We start from the raw sequence: 26,937 nt of genomic DNA on the forward strand, positions 1-26,937 counted from the left end.
GAGTTGGTGAACTGTAATTCTGGGAGGAACTACCAAGAAGTACAGAGTGTGTGAGAATGGGAAACCTAACAGGCCTATGTGGGGGGGGGGGGGTGTTGATAGTGACTGTAGAAAGTCCCACAGGGTGTTATTGGAGTAGCCAGGCCAGAGATGATGGTATGAAGTGGATGAACACAGGTATTTACAAACCCAAATGATAGGAATTGCCCTGGCCCATGTGGCTCAGTCGATTGGAGTGTGATCCCATAAACTCAAATGTGGGTTTGATTCCTGGTCAGGGCACATACCTCGGTTGAGGGTTTGGTTGGGGCACGCACGAGAGGCAAACCGATCAATGTTTCTCACATTGATATTTCTCTCACTATCTCCCTCCCTTTCCTTCTCTCTAAAATCAATAAGCATGGCCTCGGGTGAGAATAGAAAAAAAAATTATAGGAATTTTAAAATAAAATTTTAGTTAAAGGGAGTAAAGAAGGAAAACTTGTTAGGTAATGCCCTGGTGTATAATTTTAGGACCAATATACATCTGGTGTTTTTGCCATAAGCATCTTTGCTGTAGACATCTTTGCCACAAGCATTTTCATGAGTGACTAATTGGCCATAAGGCAGTTTTGCTGTAAAAAAGATAAAAATAAATAAAAGAGGAATATTCAAAAGGATATAATGAAACATGATAAAATGAATAAAAAAAACATTTAAATACATTTGAATACATTTAAAATGTGTATAGATTCATGGAGGAAATACTATGCAAATAACTGATTTTATTTTGCAGATTGTACCTAAGCACTTGTCTTTGTTCTGTGGGAAATGTGGGTTCAACTCTGTGCCCTCAACCAGGGCCCTCAGCCTCTCTTTCTCTTCCCATTGTGTGTGTTTGAAACTAAGAAACGAACTCTTGGGGCAGATCATTGTCATGTGGAAGAAAGCTAACTATTTTCAGACCATCGCCATGATGTGTTGTGTATTGGTTTGTTATGATTTCAAACCCACTTGTTTATGGCCTAAGTAATGTTGTTTTGTTCTAAAGGTGAATTTGCTTACATTGAAGAAGCTGTGCTCGGATGTTATTAAAATCTGCTGTTGTCAATAAGCACTTAGCTGTTGCCAGGCACTGCTGGGGACTTATGGAAAGGAACATATGGAGGAGCGGCAGTCACACAGAGTTGAACCCACATTTCTCATGGAATGAAGACAAATGCTTGGTTAGGTACAATCTGCAAGTTACAATAGCTCTCTGAAGGTCTCGAGACAATTGCTCCTGCTGTGGTCAGGTGTGCCTGACCCACATTTGACCGGAGGTGGTGTGCACCTGTGCAGCGGCCCCAGGAAGAGAAGGGACATCTGTCCCTGCCTTGCTGAGGTCACTCCTCATGGGCAGTGGTGCTGGTTATGTGTAATGGTCCCTGGAGTAATAACCTTTGGAGCAGCCACCTTGCTTGTAAGCTACATGCACCAGCAGCAAGGGACCTAAGGCAGAGTTGACACCCGGCTTCTACTTGGAAGGACTGACTGTGGAGAACCAACTTGTAGAAACTAAATTTGGATTACATTTATCATTTTTGTGGAAAAATTGCCTTGAGGCCGATTCATTGTGCAGTGAAAATGTCCACGGCAAAGGTGATAAAGGTGAAAGTACGTAGAACCCAAATGCTATTTGTTGAGACAGGAAATACATACAAATGAGCAAGCAGTATTGTCTTGGAGGGGAAGGTCATTAATTCCTTTCAGGACATGTTATGTTGACTTCGCTGTCTATGCTGAGCAGAAAAGAAGGTGAGGACAGAGAAAACATGAGGTGTGCGGCTGGGATGACGTGGTGAGGTCAGCATTTAGGGGGAACTTAAGCAAGGACAGCAGATGGTTGAACAACAGGATGTGGAATTCTTCATTCTGGAGGGGGAGTGGCTTTAGGGAGTGACAAGGTCCTTAGAGTGACCAGCCGGTGGGTTGGGTGGCTGAGCCAGGGAAGAGGAGTTTCCTAGTCATGGGGTTGTCAGATGTTACGAAGAACTCAGTAGTAGATGGGTTGAGTATTCCAGAGGCCTAGGGGGTCTGTCAGTTGTTCTTGAGGCTGATCAGGTATTAGTGGAACCCTGTTGCCATAGTTCTCTTTTCTCTCTTTTTATTTTTCCCTCCAACAAAGTCATAGAATGTCGTTCCACCCAGGACGAGGGTGTCCCCGAGGGCGAGGAGGACATGGAGCCAGACCTTCAGCGCCAGCCTTCAGACCCCAGAATCTGAGACTGCTTCACCCCCAGCAGCCTCCTGTGCAATATCAATACGAACCTCCAAGCGCTCCTTCCACCACGTTCTCGAACTCCCCAGCCCCCAATTTTCTGCCTCCACGACCAGATTTTGTACCCTTCCCTCCCCCCATGCCTCCGTCAGCACAAGGTCCCCTTCCCCCCTGCCCAATCCGGCCCCCCTTCCCCAATCACCAGATGAGGCCCCCCTTCCCGGTACCTCCCTGTTTCCCTCCCATGCCGCCTCCGATGCCCTGTCCTAACAATCCCCCAGTCCCTGGAGCGCCTCCCGGACAAGGCACTTTCCCCTTCATGATGCCCCCTCCTTCCATGCCCCACCCCCCACCCCCTCCGGTCATGCCGCAGCAGGTCAATTACCAATACCCTCCTGGGTATTCGCACCACAATTTCCCACCTCCCAATTTTAACAGCTTCCAGAACAGCCCCAGTTCTTTCCCACCCAATGCGAATAACAGCAGTAGCCCTCACTTTAGGCACCTCCCTCCATACCCACTCCCAAAGGCGCCCAGTGAGCGAAGGTCCCCTGAGAGGCTCAAGCACTATGACGATCACAGGCACCGGGATCACAGTCACGGGCGAGGCGAGAGGCATCGGTCCCTGGACCGGCGGGAGCGAGGCCGAAGCCCTGACAGGAGAAGGCCCGACAGCCGCTACAGGTCAGACTATGACCGAGGGAGGACACCGTCTCGCCACCGGAGCTACGAGCGGAGCAGGTAAACCACGTGTGTTTTTCTAATGAACTGCAGAGGCCCGGACACAGGCCTTTCCTGTTTGTCGGCACACCCGACCAAAAGGGCCCAGCCATGCACTTTGATTTATAAAAGGGAATAAAGCTTGTCTGGGGCTGTTTGAAGGAGGAGGAGACAGCTGGCAAGTGAAGAAATTGATGTCAGAAAAAGCCACTTTGGAAAAGCATGTCAAAATTGACAGTGTAGATTCATTTCAATGGATATAAGCTGATTACTCTGCATAATACAGTTGACATTTTAATGATGATTCAATACAGGATTTATATATTTTTTGCTTTATATGTGTTTACGTTCTCAGGTTATACAGCAGTTCTTTTGGAATTGACGATGTGCGTGTTATTAAGAATGAAACTAGTTAAGCAGCACTTTCTTTTTGATTTTTTTAAGATAAATGGAAATTTATTGTATATCGTTGCCTTCTTGCTCTGTTTCCTTATAAAATGAAGTAATATTAGTTACACATTATCAAAGTTGTAGTTTTCAAAATAGCTTTAACCTGCTTTTATTATACTAAAACAAGTTCATACTGAAGAAAATTGTATTTAAAAAACACTGTTCCATTCCAGATTAATTTTTTCCCCCAAAAGACTTAAATATTTATATAGACAAGAGAATAAGGTTTCTGCAGGTGTTCTTAAAATGGGACTCACAGGTGGCCTCAAGTTATATGCTCTGAAGTTATATGCCAAATTTTATGTGTGTGTATGTTTTCCTATAAGTAAATTGATAACTTACATCAGATTCTCAAGAGGTGATGTGAGCCTGTCACCCCAAAAGTCTAAGAACCATTGGTTTAGATGGAAAAATAAAAATGCACAGATAATGATTGTACTAATGTTTATTTGTATCTGTAAAGATTTAAGGTTTTCCACTTACCAAGTTGGTAACAGTGCTTCTCTTTCTGCCGGCTGCGGTGTTTCCCTTCAGTGTCTTGTGGAACTTCTGTGCTACCGGTGTTTGAGCGCCGCAGACGGGCTCATGCCGGCCTGTGGGTTTGCAGAGAGCTGGTCCCGGCTCCTGTGCAGCCAGCTCCCTTCTCGGTTGCCATGTTTTCCTCGTGGCTGTCGGTTTGGTTCTCATCGAACGTTTTGCCAATAAATGGTGATGGTCATTCTTAGCCCTGAAGAGGGCGTCTAGTGCTCAGGTTTCGAAGGAAAATGCGCTGTTGCTTCTCCCCTGTGCCGATGGGAATGGGTTTCCTGTGGGGATGACTGATTCAGGAGTCCGAGTCTTTTAAGTCTTTTTCAGCGTGAGTTACTGTTTCTGGTCAATTTTGTTCTTATTTATTCTGTGATGGACTAGTTAGCAGAGGTCTGTGATAGAGTATTTTATCGTTTTAGATAAAAATGTAAACTGGAAAGGGTTTTCTTCAGACTTTAAAGCGATTGTTCATCTCTGGGGAAACGTTTCGCTGCAAACTTTAAGATTCTAGATTGCATTTGTTTTTCTGTTTTGGGGGCTTAAGTTAGACCTGAGTTTTTAGGGCTTTGCTGTAAAATCCTAAATGTTTCCATCCAGGCTTAACCTTGGGGTTATTTGTTTATTTGAGGAAACTCAAATGTCTAGTAAACTGAAGATGTCTATCAGTAGGTGGAACCGAGTGCCAGAAGAATTGCTGCTAATCTCCATTATCCTGAACCAGAACTCCTTTACTCAGAAGGACCTGTTTAGGCTGTTAGCTCATCTTTGTAAACGGCCTTTATTTATATGGGCGTTGTGTTATGATGTTTGCCCTGGAGCTGCTCAGTGCCAGCCACATTATGGTTAGCTCCCTTTGGGGCCTTAGGTAGGGGTCAGCCATCTGTCTTACATGGAATGCTTCTGTGAAATATAAACCTGGGGCACGTAGAGTCCTCGCCTGACTTCTAGAAGTATCCCGGAGAATCCCCATACTCCACACGTTTATGCATTAGATGGTGGTGTTCATGGGAATTCTATAGTCTGTCCTCTGGCCACTTCTCCCCTTGCTTCTTGGGGCAAGTGAATCTATCCTTTTTCAAATTGCCTTTTCCTTCTTTCTCTCCTCCCCCAAAATGTGGTTGAATAATAATCACAAGATTGTTTTAGGGCAAGGCATTTCTAGAGAAAGTTTGTGAGGAAGTGGATATGTATTTTTATTACCGTGAAAGATCAAGGTTCCCCTGGGGAAACGAAACCGGAGCAGCGCTCTGACCATGCTGCGTGCGGCGTGGTGAGGAGCGGCGTGGCTTCCCACCCCCGAGCTGCGCTACAGCGTGGTGAGCCCCGTGGCTGGCCCATGAAGTCCAATGGGCAGCCACTGAAGAGCCAGCATTGTGTGCCGGAGGAAGATCTTAATGCTCACGAAAAAAGATCAGTCTTTGGAAAAGTAACCAAACATTGCTTTTTTTTTGCTTTAGAGCAGTGGTTCTCAACCTGTGGGTCACGACCCCTTTGGGGGTCGAATGACTGTTTCACAGGGGTTGCCTAAGATCATTGGAGAACACATATATAATTACATATTGTTTTTGTGAGTAATCACTGTGCTTTAATTATGTTCAGTTAGTAACAATGAAAATACATCCTGCATATTAGATATTTACATTACGATTCATAACAGTAGCAAAATCACAGTTATGAAGTAGCAACAAAAATAATTTTATGGTTGGGGGTCACCACAACATGAGGAACTGTATTAAAGGGTCGCGGCATTAGGAAGGTTAGAACCACTGCTTTAGAGGGGTTGATCATATTTTTCTACGGTGATTTATATCTAAATCGGTCTTTTCAATTCATCCCCACGCAGAGCTGTTCTTGAGGGCAAAATTCAGTTGCCTAGATGTTAAAAAATAAACAGAAGTTAGGAATATCCTCTAAATAGAGTTTTTAATGTGGAAATATAGTTAATTTAATTATTCTTTTTAGCAGTCATGCCACTACAAATTATATCTTCATCATGTGGTACTGCTTGCTAGGTGGGGTTTATTGCCCCAAAGTAAACTATAACTTCAGAAGTGCATCAGATAAACTATGCAGAATCCCGCGCTCTGGCTCCTTTATTTCGAACAGCTTGTGTGTACCTGGGGCTGAGATATATGTCGAAAGTATGTTATTTAAAGGGGTCTTCCTTGGGGAGGGGCGATCTTTAAGTGCAAAAACAATTTTTGCTTTTTGTATTTAAGCAGTGATGGATCTCTTATCAGTTTTGTAACTTTTGATTTCACTGTATTTACCTTTCTTCTGTAGGTTGGGGGATATTTTTGAGTTCAGACATTTTTATAGGCTTCTTGCTGGACTCAGGCTAATGGAGGGTTTTTTTTTTTTCCCCCCCATTCTGAGAGTGGGAGGTTATTTCCTTTAGATTTAGTTTTGGTTAAGACACACTAGAGTTCTAATTCTTGTTCCAGGTCTTATTGTGCTTATTACATAGACTCAGAAGATATTGTTATTATTATTATTATTATTATTACATTTTCCTAGTTTAACACTGGGAAGTTTTAAACTTCCTCATTCTGATTTCATACCAGATAAACTCAGGGCCTCCACTTAGAGCTCTCTGCTGATGAACACAGCATTTGGAGGTAAAGTCACTTCCAGTCTCATGGCGGTTAGTGAGAGCTAGAGCTAAGACTCAGGCCTAGCACTTGTAGGTTCAGAACTCTTTCATTATAGAACCTTGTTCTGATATTTACTACTAAAGCTTTAATTTACATTATTTGTTGGATGAAATTGAGAGTTTCCTAGAAATTAGCAGGCAATAGATTTCTTTAAAGTTTTCCCTGTAGGTTAAATAACCAAGGATTGGCTGGTTGGAAGGTCTCTAGAGAAGATGGTGGTAAAATTCCCTTTGTTGCTTAGCATCAGGTATGACTTCTTTCTTTAAAGAGAGCAGCAAAAAATGTCTTAAGTTCTGTAAAGGAAAAGCTCCTTTATTCTCTAATAAACACAGGATGAATAAAAATGTCCCATAGCGAATAGTGCCTGAAAAATCCTTAGGTAAGGTCCATTTATTTAGAAGGTGAATTCAGTGAAAAGAGATGGTGTTTTGAGTCTTTCTGTTGAAAACAGCTCTGTGTATTAATTCCTTTAAGAGAGCGGGAACGGGAGAGACACAGGCACCGGGACAGCCGAAGATCACCATCTCTGGAAAGGTCCTACAAAAAAGAGTATAAGAGATCTGGAAGGTAAGCAAGGAGTTCACACGGAAAGAAGTCATAGGATTATCTCCTTGAATTCACATTTTGTGCTTATGCAAAGTATCAGCCACGTCTTCAAAATAGCTTAAGAGTCTTCCAAAATGCCCCGTGAAAAGCTAAAGCAGCCACTAACTTAAAAAGCTTTACTTTCAAGATGTATTGATTATGCTCAAGGAAAATCTTGATAAATTTCCAGAAATTAGAAATTATATGGGCCACTTTTTCTGACGTCAATTGCTATAAAACTATACATTAATAATTCAAGGTTAAAAAAAAAACCTTGGAAATTCATAATTACGTTTTTAAATATAGTTGTTTCAGAAGAAAGTAAAACTGCAGTCACACTTTATTTAGAAGAATTGTTTATTTAGAGATTGTTATGAATGGAAACTTACGGGATGTAACCAATTCTATGGTCTTATATAATGGTGATTAAGAACAGCACTATGGAGTCTGACAGATTTAGGGTTGATGATTAGTTCTCCCAATGTTGTTATTGGATAAAGTTATGTCACCTTTTTAAGCTTTAATGTCTGTCTAAAATAAGGACACTTATAAATGCCTTTAGTAGTGAGAGATCATTGAGATAATACATGCAGAACACTAGAATTGGGTCCAAAGGTAATGCCAAATAAATGGTACACACACACACACACACACACACACACACACACACACTCTTTTACTATCTGATTGTTTGGCTCTAGAAATTGGTAAAGAAAAGCAGAAAAAAAGGACTTAAAGATAAAAGAGATTAATGAAATAGAAAACAGAACTATACTACTATAACTATTTCTGAATAAATGCAAGACTTCTTTGAAAGTTCATAGAATTCAAAAAGTGGCAAATCAAGAAAAGAAGAACATATGTTGCATTAGGTAGGAGAAAGAATGTATCATAGTAATGAAGGGGATTTAAAATTTACAACCAATTGTTGTAAGTACAGATACTTTATTTAAAAAATTTAGAAAGAAGTGGAAACAAAATACAATTTTCACATAAGAACTAGAAAATTTTAATAGGCCAACGACCATGGAAAAAAATTGAAAAAGTTGAATTTGTACCACCTCCTAAAAAGTGTTGAACTGTTCTAAAACACTGAAGAAGATGGAGGTCATGCTGTGATATCAGGAAAACCCAATGGCAAAACCTAACGAATGAAAATAAAATAAAAAGTCTCTCACAAATATGGATACGAAAATCTGATTAGTAGATTAGAAAGTTTTCAGTAGTATGTTAAAATAACAGAATTTATTCTTAGTTTGCATGGATAGATAGGTTAGTATTAAGAAGTCTGTAACATTTTTTGTGTCAAAATTGTTAGGATTTTCTCAGTACCTGCGTATTAGATATTTCATATAAAATCAACATCGATTTATGAATACAAACTTTAGTAAACTAAGAATATAAGCGGACTTCTTGACCATGATGGAGAACATTATCTCATGATGAACATGGTTGGCACCATCTCAAAATAACCAAATTTAATGTTGAAACCTTACAGGCCTTCCCATACAAGTTAGAAGAAAGGTGAGGCTCCATGGCCTATCGCTGTCACCTAACATCGTATAATTTAATCGACAAGCAAATGAAATACATTATGTTACTGATGTCCCTCCCAGGTATTGTACTGGTGCAAGTGCTCAGTTGTTAACGACAGTCCCCACTTTACAGGAATAAGAAAGTTAAGTGCTGTGAGAAGTGCTTTTGATAGAGCAATTGTATGTTGCTCAGTGAAAACCTCAGTCTAGGGCAGTCATAGACAAGTTGCCATTTTGTCGATACCTAAACTATGCACAGTCTAGGCGCGTGGTAGGGAAAGCAGGGTAGGGGAAGAGAAAAGAGCATGTGTGAGAGTTGCCATGTTTAAAAGTGCTCTGGGAAGGTCAAGTCTGGAGGAAAGGAGTTTAGAAGGTGTCTATAGTAATTCTGAAAGAAGTGGTTGTGTCCAGACTTGGGCAGTGACGGTAGGAATGGGAATGGTAACGGTAATCGAGAGAGATCTATGGGATAGAGTCAGTAGGCCTTGGTAACTGATCATGAAGGAAGAAGACTCTTAACAGTCATCACCTGAGTGAGATCTGGTGTTTCCCACTGCATTAAGAAGGGCAAGTGGATGCGTTCAGTCCGGGCATATGGAGTTGAGAAGCTGTGAGACAACCAGATGGAATCGTGGGCTTGGTGTAAAATTCAGAAAAGAGATCCCAGATGGAAAAACTAGATGCCATGATTCGATGAGATTCCGTAGGGAGAGTTTGTTCAGTCAGAAAGGATCTGCAGAGGAGGAGATGAAGGAGGAGATATGGATAGAGAAAGGAGCCAACTCACTGTGTTGGTGGACACCATTGAGGAGCTATTGGAGATGGTGATTTTTAATATAGAGTGTTGGGAGTCTCCTTAGTCCGGTGGTGCCTTCTCCAGTGCCCAGCAGCTTATGGAGAAGGCAGACTTGGATTCTGTGAGTATAGTGCAGTAGATGAGAAAAAAAGTTATAGAGATGTAAGTACTGTAAAGGAGGAAAAGTTATTGTACTTTGTAATATAGTGTATTGTTATGAAACGATTTCGTGTTTAGAAATTTTGAAATTTGGAATGCCTGAGACACTTAAAAAAAAGATGTCCTGTTTTGAAATGCCCCTCTCAAAGTGTTAAAGTGGAAAAAAGACGACTAGCTGATGTTCATAACAATCATCCCTGACCATCCATCATTCAGTATACCTGCCTAAAGGGGCAGGGATGAGGCTGCCTCTTGTCTGTATTTCTTTATAATGAACATTGGGTGGGATTTTTCGTACATGTCCGAATGTCTGTGTCAAACATCCATATTAGCATTTACCACTTCTAGCTTTGCGATATTGGGCAAGTGACGTGATTTCTAATTATGTTTCCTCTGTAGGGATGTTCATGTCTGCCTCATAGCATTCTTGTAAAGAGTCAGCACGAGTGTCAGTAAAGTGCTTAGCAGAGCATCAGGCTCACAGTCAGCACCAAAAACAAAGCCACCCCACTGGGAGCTCATTTGCTGTTATTGGCTAATGGTGTTATCAAAAAAGTTCAAGTGGGTCAGCTAAGAAACAGTGAGAATCAACCGACTGAAGCTGACAGTTATAAAAATAAACCTACTGAAATTAATAGCCTTCCTAAATAAACCAGGAATGCCTGCTTAGAAAATGTTATGGAAAAGATGTAGATTCACAACGGAAAATTTATATTAATGAAAATTAAATGCCTTAATAAAACTTAAAAAATATGGATCAATGGGAAGAAAATATAAATGTAGCTGATGACAAAGAAGGTGACGTAAATGAATGGAGCGCTTGCTACAGTCGCACAGTGGAAGTGGTGACGGGGTTGTAGGATACCAGCTCTCTCCAGGATAGTCTGTGATTGTAGTGTAACCGGTGAAGTGTAGGTTTTAGAACTTCATGAGTGAAATTATTTGGAATAGAAGTGAGAATAAGGAAGAAAAATGGTAATGTAGCTTTCGTAGTATTAAAATGTTCTATAAATACATGAGAATTAAAAAATACTGATATGGGTATAAATAGATCAAGAAACAAATATTGAGCAGCACTCAAGTATATATGAACATATTCATCCACTATAAAGGTGGTTTTTCAAATCAGGGAAAAACTGATGTGGGGACAATTGGCAAGCCATGTGGAGGAAAAAGTGAAATTTCTGCCTTCTGTCTTGGAGATATGTATGGCCTTCACATACATGGGAAAGGATTGGAAGCATAATGCTAAGGAGGAAGCATAAATGAGAAAATCTAGATTTTGCCATATAAAAGTTATATGTAGCAATAAGCAGATAGAATCTAAATGGAAAACAAAACTGAAAAAGGTTACATTACATATGACAAAAGAATGATTATCTTACTAAAAAAATGTCTTTCAATAAATAAAAAGGACTGCAATCCTAATTTTAAAAATGTTGGCATACCATATGACTGGGAAGTTCATAAAAGAAGTGAACACGAAATGTGTAATTTCAGGAGTGATAAAAATTAGCAAGTTAAATTTAATTAGGTACTTTTTTCATCAGAATGGCAAAGATTAAAAATAATCGTGCGGACAGGATGTATGGAAATGGGAACTCGATATGGTTTTGATGGTGGTCTGACCTGTACTACCTGTCTGTAGAGAAGCCTTAAGAAGAAGGACACACGCTCTTTGTGTGAAATAACGTGACAAGTGCAAAGAATACAGGTTACGTTCATGGCAGCATTGTTTATAATGGTAAAAAAAAATTGGTGACAACCTAAATGGCTTTGGTCAGATTTGTTAAATTATGGTATCATATGAAAGGATAATACGCATTTATTAAATGGTTCAGATATAGATGTATTGAAATAGAAAGGTTTTCCTGATTTACCACTGAATGAGGACAAGCCATAGAGTTTGTTTTGTTAACGCTTGTGTCTATTTATATATATTCTTATATCTATGTGGTTTAACACATTTGTGAAATATAGTGCTTATCTCTGTGTGGTGATTTTTGTTTTAATTTTGTTAATGCTTTATTTTTCTACAGTGAATGAATATATATTTTACTTTGCAGTGATTTTTTTCTTCTGGTAACAAATAATGTACATTGTAATATTTAGAAGTTATATCAATAAGTTCAATATATACAATCTTTCTAGTCTCCCTTCCCCCGATGTACACTCACACGTACACACTTACACTTTTCCCTGTCAGAAAATTAGAAGTTAGTCGTAAGAGTTAATGGAAAAAGTTAATTTGTGACTTGGCTCCAGACGTACCCTTTCTTGGGTGATAGTAGCTTGTTCGTGGAGCTGCAAGGCTGCCTGCACAGCTCTGACAGGGCAGTCATGCTCATGGCTGGGTTCTCAAGGTCTCCCTGGTCCCACCCAAATCTCTTGGGCTGAAATTAATTAAAATCTATCCTGTAGGTTTTCCCTTCCAGCACAGCCATAGGATGGGCCTTTGCATCTTTCAAGTCTCAGAAATTCAAGGAGATAGAGTTGTTTTTATCCTCTTTAAACTAGTTAATAGTCGTATTTGTGGGGATCGGAATTAGGGGAAGTGCTGGTCCACAAAGCAGTGGTCAGCCTGAGCGTGGGGTTCCAGAAAGGTGGTTAGGGATGATGGAACTCGTTCACTTAGATTACGGTCCTTGGACTAAATTTATGTCCATGTTGAGACCATGTTTTGTGAAACCCTTTTTTAAAATTTTGCCCTGGCAGAGCAGGATATGGAGGACTCAGAACTAGTATTCTCATTGTGGAACTGTCTCTCCGTAGAGGTTTCCAAGTATTTTCCAAGTATCTTTCTCTTCTAGGAGTTACGGTTTGCCAGTTGTTCCTGAACCTACTGGATGCACACCAGAATTACCTGGGGAGATTATTAAAAATACAGATTCTTGGGCCCCACCCCCGGAGACTGTGAATCAGTAAGTAGATCTGGGGTAGGGCCTGGGAATTTGTATTTTTAAACAAGTAACTTCAGGTGATTCTGATGCCACCAGACTGGTATTTAGGATTCGCTGGTTTAACAAAAGTAAATGTGGTTTGGCATGGCATTTTTATTTTAGGTGAAAAAATAACGAATCAGGTGAAATAGAATAGTTTTGTAGCAGAAGGACTTCTTTAATAATTAGCCTCCTTCGCCCCCTTTTGAAGTCGCTCCCCAAGTAGGGAGAAGAAAAGAGCCCGTTGGGAAGAAGAAAAAGACAGGTGGAGTGACAGCCAGAGCTCTGGCAAAGAGAAGAGTTACACCTCCATCAAGGAGAAGGAGCTGGAGGAGACGCTGCCTGACAAAAACGAGGAGGAGGAGGAAGAGCTCCTTAAGCCTGTGTGGATTCGCTGTACCCACTCGGAAAACTACTACTCCAGTGACCCCATGGATCAGGTGGTAGGTCTGAAGGAGGAGGGCGGTGCAGACCGGTTTCCAACCCGGGCCCTGCTGGCCCTTGGTGCTGATCGTCCTCTGTGGTGGGACTTGCCCTGTGCACGCTGAGCTGTTGGGCTCTGTGCTGGGTGCCAGTGGAACCCCTCCCCAGGGGGGAGAGCCGAAGCTGTCTGTAGACATTGCCGAGTGTCTCCTGGGGGAGCCCCCCACCCCATTTGAGAACTGCCGCTATAGACAAGAGCTGTTCTCCAAAGGCGCGAGTGCAGGAGATTAACTAGTGTCCTTCCTTCTGCATTTTTATGACACCGCTTGACTCGATACTGGCGGTTTTTTGAGCTCTCGCACGTATAATCACTTTATGCAGTTTGTGGTGGGCGTGTGTGCAGGTGTGCGTACATGTGTCTGTTTCTTCCAACGTGGGGATAAGCAGAAATTTGAGTTGGTGTCTTACAAGGCTGTTGTTGCCCCAAGACAACCGTGGGAAGTCTGCCGTGCACATGGCTGGTTTGTGGGCTGGCAGGGAGGGTCGCCCTTCATGGGCTTTGAGGCTCGTGCGTCTGCTGCCCCAGGTGGGGCCCAGCCTGTGCCGGGGCCTCTTCCCTTTTCCTTCTCTTCCATCCCCACCTCGTTTTCTGTCACTCTCCCCTTTTCTCTCTCTCCTCCTGGTAGGGGTCATGCCTTCCTCCCGTTATTTAGTCTTACTTGCTGCAGGATAGACACACAGTCATGTTCACTGATGAAATGAAAGAGGAAAGGATTGAATATCTACAGGTTTAGGACCTGGGAGGTTGCCGAGGTGAGATTTAGTGCAAGGGGTCAGAGGAGAGACCAGACTGTTGGTTGGAACTCTGTGAAGATTCTTTATCTAGGACTGGACCCTTACTTAGGGGGACTCTCTTGTCTTTGGAAAAAAGGGTTTGAGAAATCTCTCACAGTGGGGTGATATTTTACTTGATAAGTTAGAGCAGAGTTTTAAGTCATAGCTCACGTGATACAGGGAAGGGAAAGCCCACATAACCGAGCACGTTTTTGGTGCCAAACTTCACTGTATGCTTCTCATATTACCTCATTTAATCCTCAGAACATCCCAGGAAGGGAAGTATTTGTCCCTTAAGAATGTTGCTCTAAGTACAGTCATGTACCACATAACGGCGTTTTGGTCAAGGATGGACCACATGTATGACGGCGGTCCCATGTGAAGCTGAAAACTTCGTCGTCTAGTGATTTTGTAGCCATCGTCAAAGTCATGGCACAACGCGTGACTCATGTGCTTGTGCTGGTGCCGCTCATGTAGAGGTGTGGCTCACACAGTTACGTACAGTACATAATGCTTAATGATGGTGTTAAGTGACTGTGTGACAGTACTCTACGTTTTACTCTTGCTCTAGAGCCTATCCTTTCTATTGCTGTAAAAACAGTGCTGCAGACAGTGTGCTGCATGCGTTACACTGGCAGCAGCCTCCGGTCTTTATGGCATCATTTTCTCCTGCGCCTGATTTAACGTGGTGGTGTTCTGTAGAGTAACGGGCCGCATAGGCCCGTTGCCTAGGAGCCGTGGGCTGTCCCCCATGGCCTGGGCGTGTAACAGGCTCTGCCGTCCAGGTCTGTGCAGGCGCGCTCAGTGACGTTCGCACACAGCAGAATTGCCAGTGCTCCATTTCTTCGAACGGACGCCCGTCATTCTGCTGGGCGTGACCGTGACAGCAGTTGACTAGTCATGACTTCAGCCAGCCTGGTTTTAGTTTTCTCAGCCGGAAGTCTGGAGGCAGGCGGTGGCCTGTGTTTGTTTAGTGGTTTTAGTTTGCTGTCCGCTGTCCCCAGAGCATCCGCCTTGGTTGCAGGATGACAGCCGCAGCTCCAGGTATCACGTCCTTACACACCGGACACAGGATGCGGAGGGCACTGCTGGGTGGAGACTTCCTCTAGAAATTGGCTCTGAGCTCCCACAAATCTTTTCCTTCACCCCTTCTCCAGAACTGTGTCTTCTCTCTCCTTCCGGGATTCCTTTTCCAGGGCTGCCACGACAAGTTTCCATACGCGGTGGCCTAAGACAACCCATTTCTTACCTCGCGGTTGTGGAGCTCAGAGGTCAGACCTGGGTCTTTCTTGTTGGCTGCGTCGGGGGGTCAGCAGGGCCGTGTTCCTTTCGGGAGAGAACCTGTTTTCTTGCTCACTCGTGTTGTTGGCAGAGTTCAGTTTCTCGTGGCTGTAGTACTTGTTCCCTTGCCGACTGGCAGGTGAGGGCTTCTTCCCGCTTCTAGAGGTTATGTACATCCATAGACCCCTCCCTTCGTCTTCAAGGCCGGCAGCGTGGCTGGAGTTGCTGTTCTTGTGCTTCGCGTACATCCTGCCTCTTCTTCTCTTGTACCCCTGACTCCCTTTGGGAAGGGTCTCTGCTTTGAAAGGCTTGTTTTATATTGGGCCTACCCAGATAATCCAGAATAATCTCCCCATCTCAGATTTTGTAACATAAATCACATCTGCAAACTCCTTTCTGCCACGTAAGCTAACACACTCAGTTTCTGAGGATTAGAATGGGGACATTTGGGGGGAGGGGAGATTGTGGCTTAGCCCACTTACCCTGAAGTCAGAAGTTCTTTGCCGTAACTGAAGAAAATCATGGTTCTCTTAGCAAGGAAGAAGAGGACAATGGCTGCCGTAGGTGTTATTCTCAAAACAACAAAGTTGAAGACAGGTTCAGAGAATTTAAACAGGCAGATCTTTTTTTTTTCCCTTACAGTTTTATAGATGTATTAAAATTCCAACACAGAAGGAAGGCTGAGGAACCGGAAGCCCAGCACCCAGCATTTGCTTGCATGTTGCCGTCCGGTGCAGCGAGGTGTTAGCGTGTAGTGTGGCCCTGGCATCGCCAGTGTCAGTAGTGAGGCGGGGCTGAGGAAAGCTTATCCGCTTTTGGAGGGACTGCGGATTTTGTGACTTAAGTTTTTTACGTCTGCAAGGTCTGGTTCTTCCGTTAAAGCGTGTGGACATTTGAGACGATTTTCAGCCTGGGAAGAGAGTGGGGACAAGGGGAGGATGTCCTCCAGGACCTCACTGCGGAACCTGTGTTTGTGGGTTGTGGGGTGTGTGTGTGTTTATGTGTGTGTTTGTGGAGTGCATGCGAGTGTGTGTGCATCCCTGTGTTTATGGTGTGTGTGGGTGTGTGTGTGTGCGGAGTGCATGTGAGTGTGTGTGCCTCCCTGTGTTTATGGTGTGTGTGTTTATGTGTGTGTTTGTGGAGTGCATGCGAGTGTGTGTGCATCCCTGGGTTTATGGTGTGTGTGTGTGTGTGTGTGTGTGTGTAGTGCATGCGAGTGTGTGTGCATCCCTGTGTTTATGGTGTGTGTGTGTGTTTGAGTGTGGGGAGTGCATGCGAGTGTGTGTGCCTCCCTGTGGTTATGGGGTGTGTGTGTGTGTGTGTGGAGTGCATGCGAGTGTGTGTGCATCCCTTTGTTTATGGTGTGTGTGTGTGTGTGTGTATGTGTGTAGGGATAGATAGATTCTTTCTCTTTGATCATTGGGTTAATGTGGAAGGTAGACTCTTGGTGATTTTCACTAGTGGGGAGTGGATGCTTTCTAGGAGCGCCAGGTATGAATTCTCGGGGGTGGGTGTCATGATTTTTTTTTGTCATATCAAAAAGGCAAAGGTAAATACTTTAATGTTTTTGAATGTTGGCAAAGTGCACCTTCCTGAGGCTATGTCAGCTTAGATGTGTGCTTGATTTGGAGCGTAATTACCAGCGTTGGGCACTTTTTTCCACGTTTGATAAATTGAGGGTTGAAATTGGCCCCTTGCTGTTATAAATCTTTGGTTACCTGTGAGATCTAACATTTCTTTGGAAAGACTATTTTTAATATAGTTTCCAATACTGATCCTTTATTTTTCAAAGGGAGATTCTACTGTGGTTGGAACAAGTAGGCTCCGCGACTTATATGACAAATTTGAGGAAGAGCTGGGGAGCCGGCAGGAGAAGGCCAAGGCCGCTAGACCTCCGTGGGAGCCTCCAAAGACGAAGCTAGATGAAGACTTAGGTGAGTCAGAAGTTCCTAGATGAAGACTCTGTGCTTTTATTATTGCTTAATCCCAGACCTTTGGGCTGTGTCCTTGGGAGTCCCAAGTTGAAATTTCTTCGTTCACTTTGTTTTCCTTAACTATAATCAGCAAAATACATAACAATGGAACTTTCTTCTTTTTGATGTTAGTTTTCCTCAGTTACATTCAGCAGAGTACATAAGAAATCTCATTTTCAAGGCACATTAACCAACAATTGTGTCCCTTGAAAAATTGTCTCGTCTTAGAATCAGAGGGACCATAGTCCAGCCTCCGGTCAGAAGTGGGGGCCTGTTCCCAGTTCCTCGTGGCTCTGACAGGCAGGCAGCCCCTGGTGACCCTGTCCACTGTCAGGGTGCCTCTGGCTCGGTGTGGATATGCAGCTCTGAAGGTTTCTATCTGCTCACATAGACAGTTTCCGTAACTTTCTCGCGTGACAGTGTATGTTTCCATGTGTCTGAGGTTCTGAGTCGATGCTGGGGTCTCTTCACCAGTTCGTGTCCTTGGCCCCCAGCAGAATGCCACGTGCAGATGAGGCGTTCCCTGTGCATTCCCCTCTGTGTGCTGTGGCCCTCCTCTGCCCGCCTTCCTAGTGTCTCCGTGGGTAAGAGCACTGACTGGACCAGCTGGCCTGGGTTCAAATCCCTACTTCTGCACTTGAAATGTGACCTTGAGCGAGTGGTTTAATCTCCCCGTGCCTCACCTTTGTCATCTGTAAAAGAGGGATGACAGTAACATCTGTCTCATACAGTATACTTGAAAACATAACCATGTAAGGGCTGCGTTTCATTACTGTGTTGTGTACATTAATCTCTTGTAGGATTCATTGAAGTTCTAGGTCTTTTTTAATTTAATTGTGCTAAAATACATATAACACAAAATCATTTTTTAAGTTTATAGTTCAGTAGTGTTAAGTGCATTCACATTGTTGTATAATCTCCCAGCCCTTTTTGTGCTGCTGATCTGAAGCTCTGTTCCTATTGAACAGCAACTCCCTCCCCCCGTCCCCCGCTTCCCGCCAGCCCCTGGCACTCACCATTCTGCGTTCTGATGATGCTAGGTTCCGCGTATAAGTAGCATCACACAGTATCTGTCTTTTCGGACTGGCTCACTTCACTTAGCACAATTCTTGGTCTGTTTTTATCCAGTCACTTCCAAGGTCTAAAATCTATTATTGCTCCTATTGAGAGAAAAAAATTTAAACTCTTGAGTCTGGCATTCATAGCGTTCAGTTGGCAGTCACGGCCCTGCAGCCCCTTGCCTCCTGGCATTCTTCTGTGGGACCTTGGCTCCAGCCCTCTGGGCTCCCGTCCTCTCCCTTCTCCTCCTCTGCCCACCCGCCCACCTGCCTGCCTGGCTCATGTGCATCCCTGCCAGGAAATGGGTCGCTGGCCTTTCCAGATCAGGAGGGACTTGCTCTATTCTGAATCATTGCACCTTTTAAAATGTGAAACCCCGTACGACTGGTTTACATGTTCTCTGGCATCGTCTCGTTAAGTCTTTCTCTATGAAAATCTTTGTTTGCTTCCCCAGCTAGAGCGTGACTTAGCATTATGGGCTGTATTATTTGTCATGGCGCTGCGGAGCAGAGTGCTTGGGGCGGCGCAGGCACTCAGATATTTGCCGGAAGAGGAAACAGTTCTCCTTAGACAAAGAGCCACCATGTATAAACATCTTGTAAGTTTCTCCAGCCCCTCTTCATGTCTGTCCCCTCACCTCTGTCAGAGAGTTCCAGTGAGTCCGAGTGTGAGTCAGACGAGGACAGCACCTGTTCCAGCAGCTCCGACTCCGAAGTTTTTGACGTCATCGCAGAAATCAAACGCAAGAAGGCCCATCCGGACCGACTCCACGATGAACTCTGGTACAATGACCCAGGCCAGGTGCGCGTGTGTTTTATGTTCTTGCTGTGAAGGTTGCAGACCCACACATCACATTTATGACTCCAGGCTGGGAAGATGCATGTTGGCTGGTATTGAAGCTGAAGTTTACTCTCAGGGCTGTGTGTCATTCTTCAGAGCTCGTTTCTTTTCAGCTTCAGAGTTCAGCTCCAGAGCACAAGTCCCAGAGCACCTGTCTCTTGAATCATATTTGACGATGTTGGTAAATCCTGTGTTAGAGAACCGAGTAATGGTGCTGCCTCATTAAACTTACAGTAAACGAAAGGAGACAGATGGTAGGAGGAGGGAGAGAGGGCTTACAGGCCTTTTTAAAAGCAGTTCGTTTGGAAGGTATCTTGTAGCAATAAAATAAACAATGTCTTCAGTCCTTTAAGATTTCATATTTCTTAGTTGGTAACAGTCACAATTCCATGTAAGTTCTCTCCCTTGTTAAGCATGTTTGGACTAATGATGTCATAGCTAGACATATTTTTATTTCTACTTACTGTTTTATTATGAAGTACTACGTAATACAAAATAGTATCTTTATTAGAGGTCAGTATTTACAAATGTACAACACAAACAAAGATAACGTCTAATGCACTGAAGTTATCAAGCGTAATAAAACATATACCTATAAAAAGATAACTTAAAATTTATATTTTGCAAATAAATTCATACCATTTTATATTAATTTGAATGCTGTTCTTCTGGCTCTTGTGAGATGACAGCTAAATTTCTTTTCTCAATATAATTGATAAAGCTAGAATGCCTGACAGAAATGTACTTGGTGGTCCCTTTGCTCCCTTTGAATTGAGAAGAAATGTTTGCAATTGTCAATGCATTTTGAAATTTACTTTGATATATTAATCATGTATATGATCTTTTAAACAGCTTTAGTGAGTTTTAATTCACATACCATATAGTTGATTCACTTAAATTGTACAATTGTTTTTTAGAATATTCACAATCATCATCGCAATCTAATTCAGAGCATTTTATTCTCCCTAAAAGAAATCCTGTGTCCATTAGTAGTCACTCCCTTTCCCCTCCATGTGTGTGTGTGTGTGTTTTTAAAATATTTTGTTTATTTATTTTTAGAGAAGGAAGGGGGAAAGAGAGGAAGAGAAACATTGGTGTGTGATAGATACATGGAGAGGTTGCTTCTAGCGCGCCCCCAGCTGGGGGCCTGGCCCACAACCCAGGCACGTGCCCTGACCGAGAATTGAACCGGGGACTTTTTTGTTCACAGGCCGGCACTCAGTCTACTGAGCCACACCAGCCAGGGCTCCGTGTGGTTTTTTAATGGACTGTTCTGCTGTCAAGAACCCTATGCCCCGGCTTCTGTGTGCTCCTGGTCCTATCAGAGCATCCTATGTAGCCTCACTACTGTTTTCCTACGTCTGGTTTTGTGTCCTCTGTACAGCTGAGCCTTGTAAGGTGCTGATCTGCACGAGGGCCCAGACCCTGGGGCAAGGCAGGAATGTAGGGTGTCTGTCTACTCCCCTGAAAATCAGTGAGCACGAGGTGATTTTTCCACATTTTTTATCACAAGTTGTGACCATCATAAGGAGTGTGCTGTGACGTTTGAAGGGGTCACATCACATCTCTGTTTGCCAGCTGTTACTTGGGATAATATCTCAGCCTGATACTTTTTTAAGGTAGCAATGTTATTTCTTGGCTGTGCCATCTGGAGCTTTAGATTTCCCAAAAGGATAAAGAAAATTAATAGTTTTTCACTTTACTATTTCTTTTCTAAGTTTTATTGAGATGTTTTTATTGGACACAATGAGTTTCACATCTCTAAACCTCAAAAGAAGTGTGTGGACGTGTGTGTAAATATATATAATATATATTTTTTTATTAATACAAAGAAAGTGAGAAATGGAATCCCACTTTCTCATTCTCCAGGCTGATGCTCTGGTCTCCTTTTTGATTCTTTTTTTTTAAAAAATTATTTAATTATTTATTTGTTTATTTATTTTTAGAGAGAGGGGAAAGGAGAACGAGAGGGAGAGAAACATCACTGTGTGGGTGCCTCTCACTCGCGCCCCCAACTGGGAGCCTGATGTGGAACCTAGTCATGTGCCCTGACTGGGAATCGAACCAATGACACTCGCAGGCTGACGCTCAATCCACTGAGCCACAGCAGCCAGGGCTTCCCTTTTGATTCTTTATTGCCGTTTATGTTGAATAAAGTCATGAAACTGGCTTTTCAGGCCCTTTAAGGTTTTGGCCTCGGTTCTGCCTGTTTGGTCTTCTCGCTCACATTCGTGATGCGTTCCACTTAGATGGCTCTTGTGTCTCCGGAGCACAATGTGGTTTCTTTCTTTTCTTTCTTGCCTCATGCTGGCGTCTCCTGGAGGATGACCATCTTCTTTTCCTGTCCAGTTCAGCCGTTCAGATAGTTCATCTCTTTGAAGTCATCTGGACTGACATTTTTTTCCGTTTTCTTTAAAATAGACTTACCTGATTAGTGTTGAAAGTTTTTCTGGTTCTAGTAGGCGTTTTCTTCCCTCTGCTTCAGATACCTTTAGGTTTTCCTTTTGAAAGCATTTAATCTGCTGGCTACCTTCACAGCATTTTACGTGTTCCTGCAGTGGATAAACTATGCTTTTCTGTTGTGAAAGGATCATTTTTCCTGAGGTAAGAAACAGGAGAAACGTGCTGAAAGTGGTAGGAGAAGATGGGGACAGGCAGTGTACTGATATGACATTTCCTGCTTGGCTGCGCAAATAACTCGGCAACCCAGCGCGGTCATCCAGTTTCCTTGTATCAGGCACTATAGACAGTTGGCAGCTTTATTGGTTTTGGAACATCCGTTTAATCTTCTAACCATGACAGCGTCTTCAGAGCTTCAGTACTCATGACATGAAAACCCACATGGTTTCCGAAGCATCATTGTGCGTGGTGTGGACTTTCCCCCCAATAAAATGAACGCCCTTCTGTTTCTGACAGATGAATGATGGACCACTCTGCAAATGCAGCGCGAAAGCCAGACGCACAGGAATTAGACACAGCATTTACCCCGGAGAAGAGGTAACTGGTTTGGGTTATTATATCTGTAAGCACCGGGAAGCCAGAAGTAGACAGGTGCCGTTGCTTTTTTTCCCCCCATACATGAAAGAATACCATTGAAAAAGTCTTTTCATATTTCCTAATAGTCTTCATTACTGATACTTGGAGAAGGAAAGTACTTGGGTTTGGATTTGGAGTGGGGAATGTTATCAGGAAACCATAAAGAGTTTTGGAAGTTTTATTATTTAAAATAGGCACAGTGTCTTTGAGTTGGTTTTTATTATACTAAAACTGTACATATTGTAATAGTTTTTTTCATGTTTTGTCACAATTGGTAATAAATTAACCTGGAGAAATGATCTCACTAGGCGCTATGTCCTCTTTCCTTTGGGGGACATGGGATCTGCTGCTGTCTCGGTAGTCTTTTGTCTCCACCATGTTGAGTATCACGTGCACTGTTCCAGCTCTGTACCCAGCCCCGCTTCGTCAGTGAGACTCCAAATACGTTTGACTGAGTTGAATAGTTTTATATAGTAGAGTTGTATATACTCCCTTTCAATTATTTTCTTCATTCCCCGCATTATCTTTTATTTTTATGAGTTATTCTTATTCATCCCAGGATTGCCATTTTATGATTCAGCATTTTATGTTCAAACAGAGTATATGTAAATCCTTCATTTCTATTTAAAACTTGTTTGGGACATTGATGGGTATTTGGAACTGCTTGCCTCACTTCGACCTCATTTGTCTTTGAAAGTTGGCAAGTGTAGCGAGGAACTGTGGGACAAGATCTGCAACCTTGTGGGTGCCCACACATGTGCCCAGGTTGGGATTTCTGAAAGCAGGTGCTGCAGTGTAGTTTGCGGTGTGGGATGTTTAAAGGGAATCAGGCAAGAGCGTGGAGGCAGGATTGAGCAGAGGGAGTGGTCCACCTGTGATGGGCTCGGTAAAGCCTGGCTGGTCGGAATTGCTTGCATTGAGCTGGAACGTCCTTTATAGCCCTCATCTCCCTCTGTCCCTAGAGGGGGCAGCCCCAGGAGGGGCGCACTTTGGGGGTGGGGGCTCTGCAGCAGGGCCAATGGCTGCAGGCTCTCTGCTTACTGCTGTCCCCACAGGTGAACAGCAGACTCCGTGGAGGGAGATGTGGGTGGACCGTGGGCCTGGCTGAGGACCTGCAGGCAGGCAAATCCATGCTCAGAGTATATGGTTACTCTTGGGAGAGCAAACTTCGGCCCTTTCAAGATGGATGGGGCCTATGTAGTCAACTTCCTACCAAGTGGCAGGTCGGTCTCCTCGGGGAATGGAGCCATTTTGGGGGCCCACCACGGGACATGTAGGTGGCCGGTGGGACGTTCTGCAGCGGCAGTTAGCTTAGCTAGGTTAGCCGTGGAAGTGTGTCCACAGTACTGGGCTTATGTGCAGACCCCATCTGTGCTGCTGTGGCCACTTCATGTGCCCATCCTGTCCACTCCGGTGGCTGATGACCAAGGCTGGTCGACTCGGTGGTTTAGTGCCTCTTCTATAGTGGGTGCTCTCCAGTGGACACCCACATGTGCTGTGGAGATCGTTGTGCTCACTCCCGTTCGTCCAGCCACCAGCCTCTGGCCCAGGACCTTCTTATCCCTGATCTTCCAATCTTTTTCCTTCTAGGCCTCTGAACAGCTGGCAAGGCCACGGGCTTCTGCCACGAGTCCATCTATGTTCTAACCTCAGGCTACTTCTCTTTCCACACAAAGTGGATGACCAGGTACACTGCCTGAAAGTGCCCACTGGGAAGATTTTCCCTCATCAGTGTCTTACAAAACCATCCCCGAATGAGGCTGCAGCAGCGTCGGGTTTCAGCTCCCACGCCTTTCTGACCGATCCATTTGCATCCAAGCTTGGGCTTGCCCTCCGCTTGTGTCCTTCCATCCTTAGTCATCAGCTGAGGGAGGGGTGCTGATGTGACAGTTGTGGGCCTCCTGCTTATGCAGCTTGGTTGTGTCTGCTGCTCCCGCGTGTGCTTGATTCTGGGTGTAGCTCCCCCACTACAAATGGTGGATCATTTGTAGTCCCACCCAAACTCGTGCCTGGGCAGGATGGTCAGAACTCAACTTACAATGGGCGGTTCCAGCCACATATCTCTTTGCTGTCCCTTGGCCTTGGCTTCCATATCTCCCAGGGCCCAGTGGGTCACAAGGGGCTGTTTTTCAAAGGCCTGTAGTGCTTCATTCTAGATGGCACCGCTTTGCTCCAGAACCCCAGAAACCAGCATTGGGAGTCTCCCAGGCATGGCCACAAACCTCTCTCAGCATCTTTCCCACCAAACGATGGACTGAATTGCACGGCTCCGTGGAGGGCTGCTGGCATTGCAGCTTTGAACTGCTGAGGCCTTTCTCCCCTGAGCCATGTTCAGAGCTGGCAGCCTTTTGCCCTGCCCCAGAAGTGGGCCAGAGCAGTATTCCTAGGTGGGGATCATGCTGCCTCCCGAACCCAGAGGCCCATTTGATGGAAGATGAATTAATTTGTCTTTTACTGAGGGCGGATTTCTTAGCACTACCCAGACAACTGACTCCTAACAAGAGTGTGGCTGTGCGAGGCCTCCGATTCTTTGTACGGTTTATCTCACCTTGTGGAGTGTGTGTGTTACTTAGGCTTTTAGATTGATCAGTGTAATGTCAAAGATGCAGTGGAGCAGGATAGTGTTCTGCAGTATGTCTAGAAGGTCAAGAGCTTTTCAATGTGTTATGACAGTGAGTGGGAGAGTTAACACAGGCCAGCCGCAAAACCGTGAGTGTTGTCTGTTCCATATGAATGTGAATAATTTCTGGTCCTTACTCTGATTGGGGTGGAAAAGAATACAGTCAGCAAATTGGTTGCCATATATTTTGTACCTGAGGTCGTATTAATCTGTTCTAATTAAGCTACAGCACCTGGCACAGCAGGTATAATCAGAGCTGCTACTTGGTTGAGCTTGTGGTAGTCTGGAGTCATCTTCCAGGGTCCACTGAGTTACTCAGGAGCCAGACTGGCGAATTAAACAGAGATACAACAAGGACTGTTACCCCTGTGTGTTTCAGATCCTTAATGGTGGCGCTAACCCCCATCCTCCCAGAACGATACTGTTTCTGATGCCAAGGCTCGGGGGTGGGGGGGTGGGGGGGGGGAGGTGGTGGTGGTGGTGGTGATGGTAATTTCAGTGGTTTTGGCTTGACCTTTCCCATTATGATGGCTCTACTCCACAGGTCAGTGACCCAATTTGGGGTGCTGCCATCAGATAATTTCATCAACTCCAATGGTACATTTGGGGACAAGGGATATGACCGCTGGATGGATTTGTAGATTGAGTGCATCTACTGCAGACCTTGATGAAGATTTTGTTTACTACCTTGGCCTCATGTTTTCCCCTCTACCAGGGGCAAAGGACAGTACATCCAGTCTCTGAGAGTGTGCTGATGCAGATGCTTGCTGCGTCCAACTCTCCTTTTTAAAAAAAATTTAATCAACACTCTTTGAACTGTCTGGATTTCCTCTTTCCCCAGTGTATTCTCACCCGGGTAAATGGCCATAGGCCCCTTTGGGGAAGGATAGGGTTGTCATGAATGATTTTGCTTTTCATGGTGGGGGCAGGGCCTCATGGGAACTGGCCACCTCTTTAGTCCAAAAACTTGACCAGGTCTGGTCTGGGCAAGGAATCCTGACTATTAGAGCAACCTACCTTCATCCATGTGGTTATCACTCGATTTCTTCTATTGGTACAAACTAAGTATTACTGTTGTCAGCTACCTATTTATTTTGTACCCAATGACACCATGTTCTGTTGACTGCTCCCATGACTCTGTGTCAGACTCCCTATGCGGCCACTGTGATCTTGCTGGTCATAGTGATAATTGTGTGGCCTGGCTTCTGACAGTTCGCCCTGTCATCTCTCTGCTGTCAGAGTCCTGTCATACCAGCTGCTGTCAGCAAGCTGTGCTCTGCGACAGCCTCTCTTACAGTCAGCCCTGTCTGCGGAGATGGCCACACTGACCTACCTAGAGGGGCTGGTGGCTCTGCACCTACACATTCCTTTTGGTCCTGCTAACTGTCCTGTCCTCTGGGCTTCCACGGAATATGATTGTCTGGTATATTTTTCAGTCATAGATATTCTAGCCATTCCAATATGCCCACTTCCTTGAGTCTTTTAATTCTTTCCTCCTCTGTCTGTTATGACAGTTATGGTATTTTACCTTTGTTCTGATGGGCCATCATGTTTTCATGCTTTTAGGGGACATCCTACTCGGGGGTTCTGGCATCTCCCGGCATCCTCAACTCCTGACTGCTCCCAAGTCAGTAAAGTCATCCTTACCCAACTTTATGTCTGGCTCCTTTGACCGAGCACTCTCGGCACCCGGTCCTGTGCAGACCTCTGATGCTGGCACGTGCTGGCGAGCTCTTACGGCTCTTCTGGGGCATAAGCTCTCCTCGCACACTGCCCCAGCTCGGCTGTGCTGTGTAGTGACCCTAGTTATAGGTCTGTTGGTCAGGAGGGGAGACTGGTGGGGTACTGGGCTGGGGGTGAGGGCTGTGGATGTTTTCAGGTCCCTCAGCTGGGCAGAAGCCCTACCTTGGTTGGCTCCTAATTGTCTTGGAGGTCCAGTGACTCCCGAGTTAGATTAGGCCAGGGCTTGGTCCTGATTTGCTCGGACCTGTCACTGCCAGTGATGAGCGCTGCGTTGTGGGCCTCCAGCAGTCCCCTCTGGCTCTCACACCTGGCTTGCAGTTGCCTTTTCTCCTCTGCTGTTCATTTCTGCAGAGCGTCACCTGTGAACTTGTTAGATTCCCAGTCTGCTTCAGCTGCTGAATCATACTCTGGGGCTGGGGATCAGGCAATCTGAGGTTTAGTGAGCCCTTCAGGTGACTTCAAGGCACACTGAAGTTTCAGGAGCCTGGTGGGGTATCAGTGGCGCTCAGCAACAGCCACCCAT

The 26,937-nt window shown here is 44.4% G+C and overlaps 1 protein-coding gene across 2 annotated transcripts in view; it reads left to right on the top strand.

The window, feature by feature from the left end:
* DROSHA (drosha ribonuclease III) overlaps positions 1–26,937 on the top strand; it is a 103,380-nt gene that overhangs the window by 309 nt on the left and 76,134 nt on the right. Inside the window, exons 2-8 of one of the 2 annotated variants that reach the window (XM_090276201.1) lie at positions 2,147–2,980; positions 7,066–7,158; positions 12,477–12,587; positions 12,817–13,048; positions 16,936–17,077; positions 18,822–18,976; positions 21,932–22,012. In XM_090276201.1, coding sequence (XP_090132327.1) covers positions 2,147–2,980; positions 7,066–7,158; positions 12,477–12,587; positions 12,817–13,048; positions 16,936–17,077; positions 18,822–18,976; positions 21,932–22,012 — 1,648 coding nt within the window. The remainder of the gene's footprint in view (positions 1–2,146; positions 2,981–7,065; positions 7,159–12,476; positions 12,588–12,816; positions 13,049–16,935; positions 17,078–18,821; positions 18,977–21,931; positions 22,013–26,937) is intronic. The other variant, XM_090276202.1, reaches the window with a different exon arrangement.

Source organism: Furipterus horrens, unplaced genomic scaffold, assembly GCF_987537825.1.
Source record: "Furipterus horrens unplaced genomic scaffold, mFurHor1.1.pri manual_scaffold_5, whole genome shotgun sequence".
Taxonomy (NCBI): Eukaryota; Metazoa; Chordata; class Mammalia; order Chiroptera; family Furipteridae; genus Furipterus; species Furipterus horrens.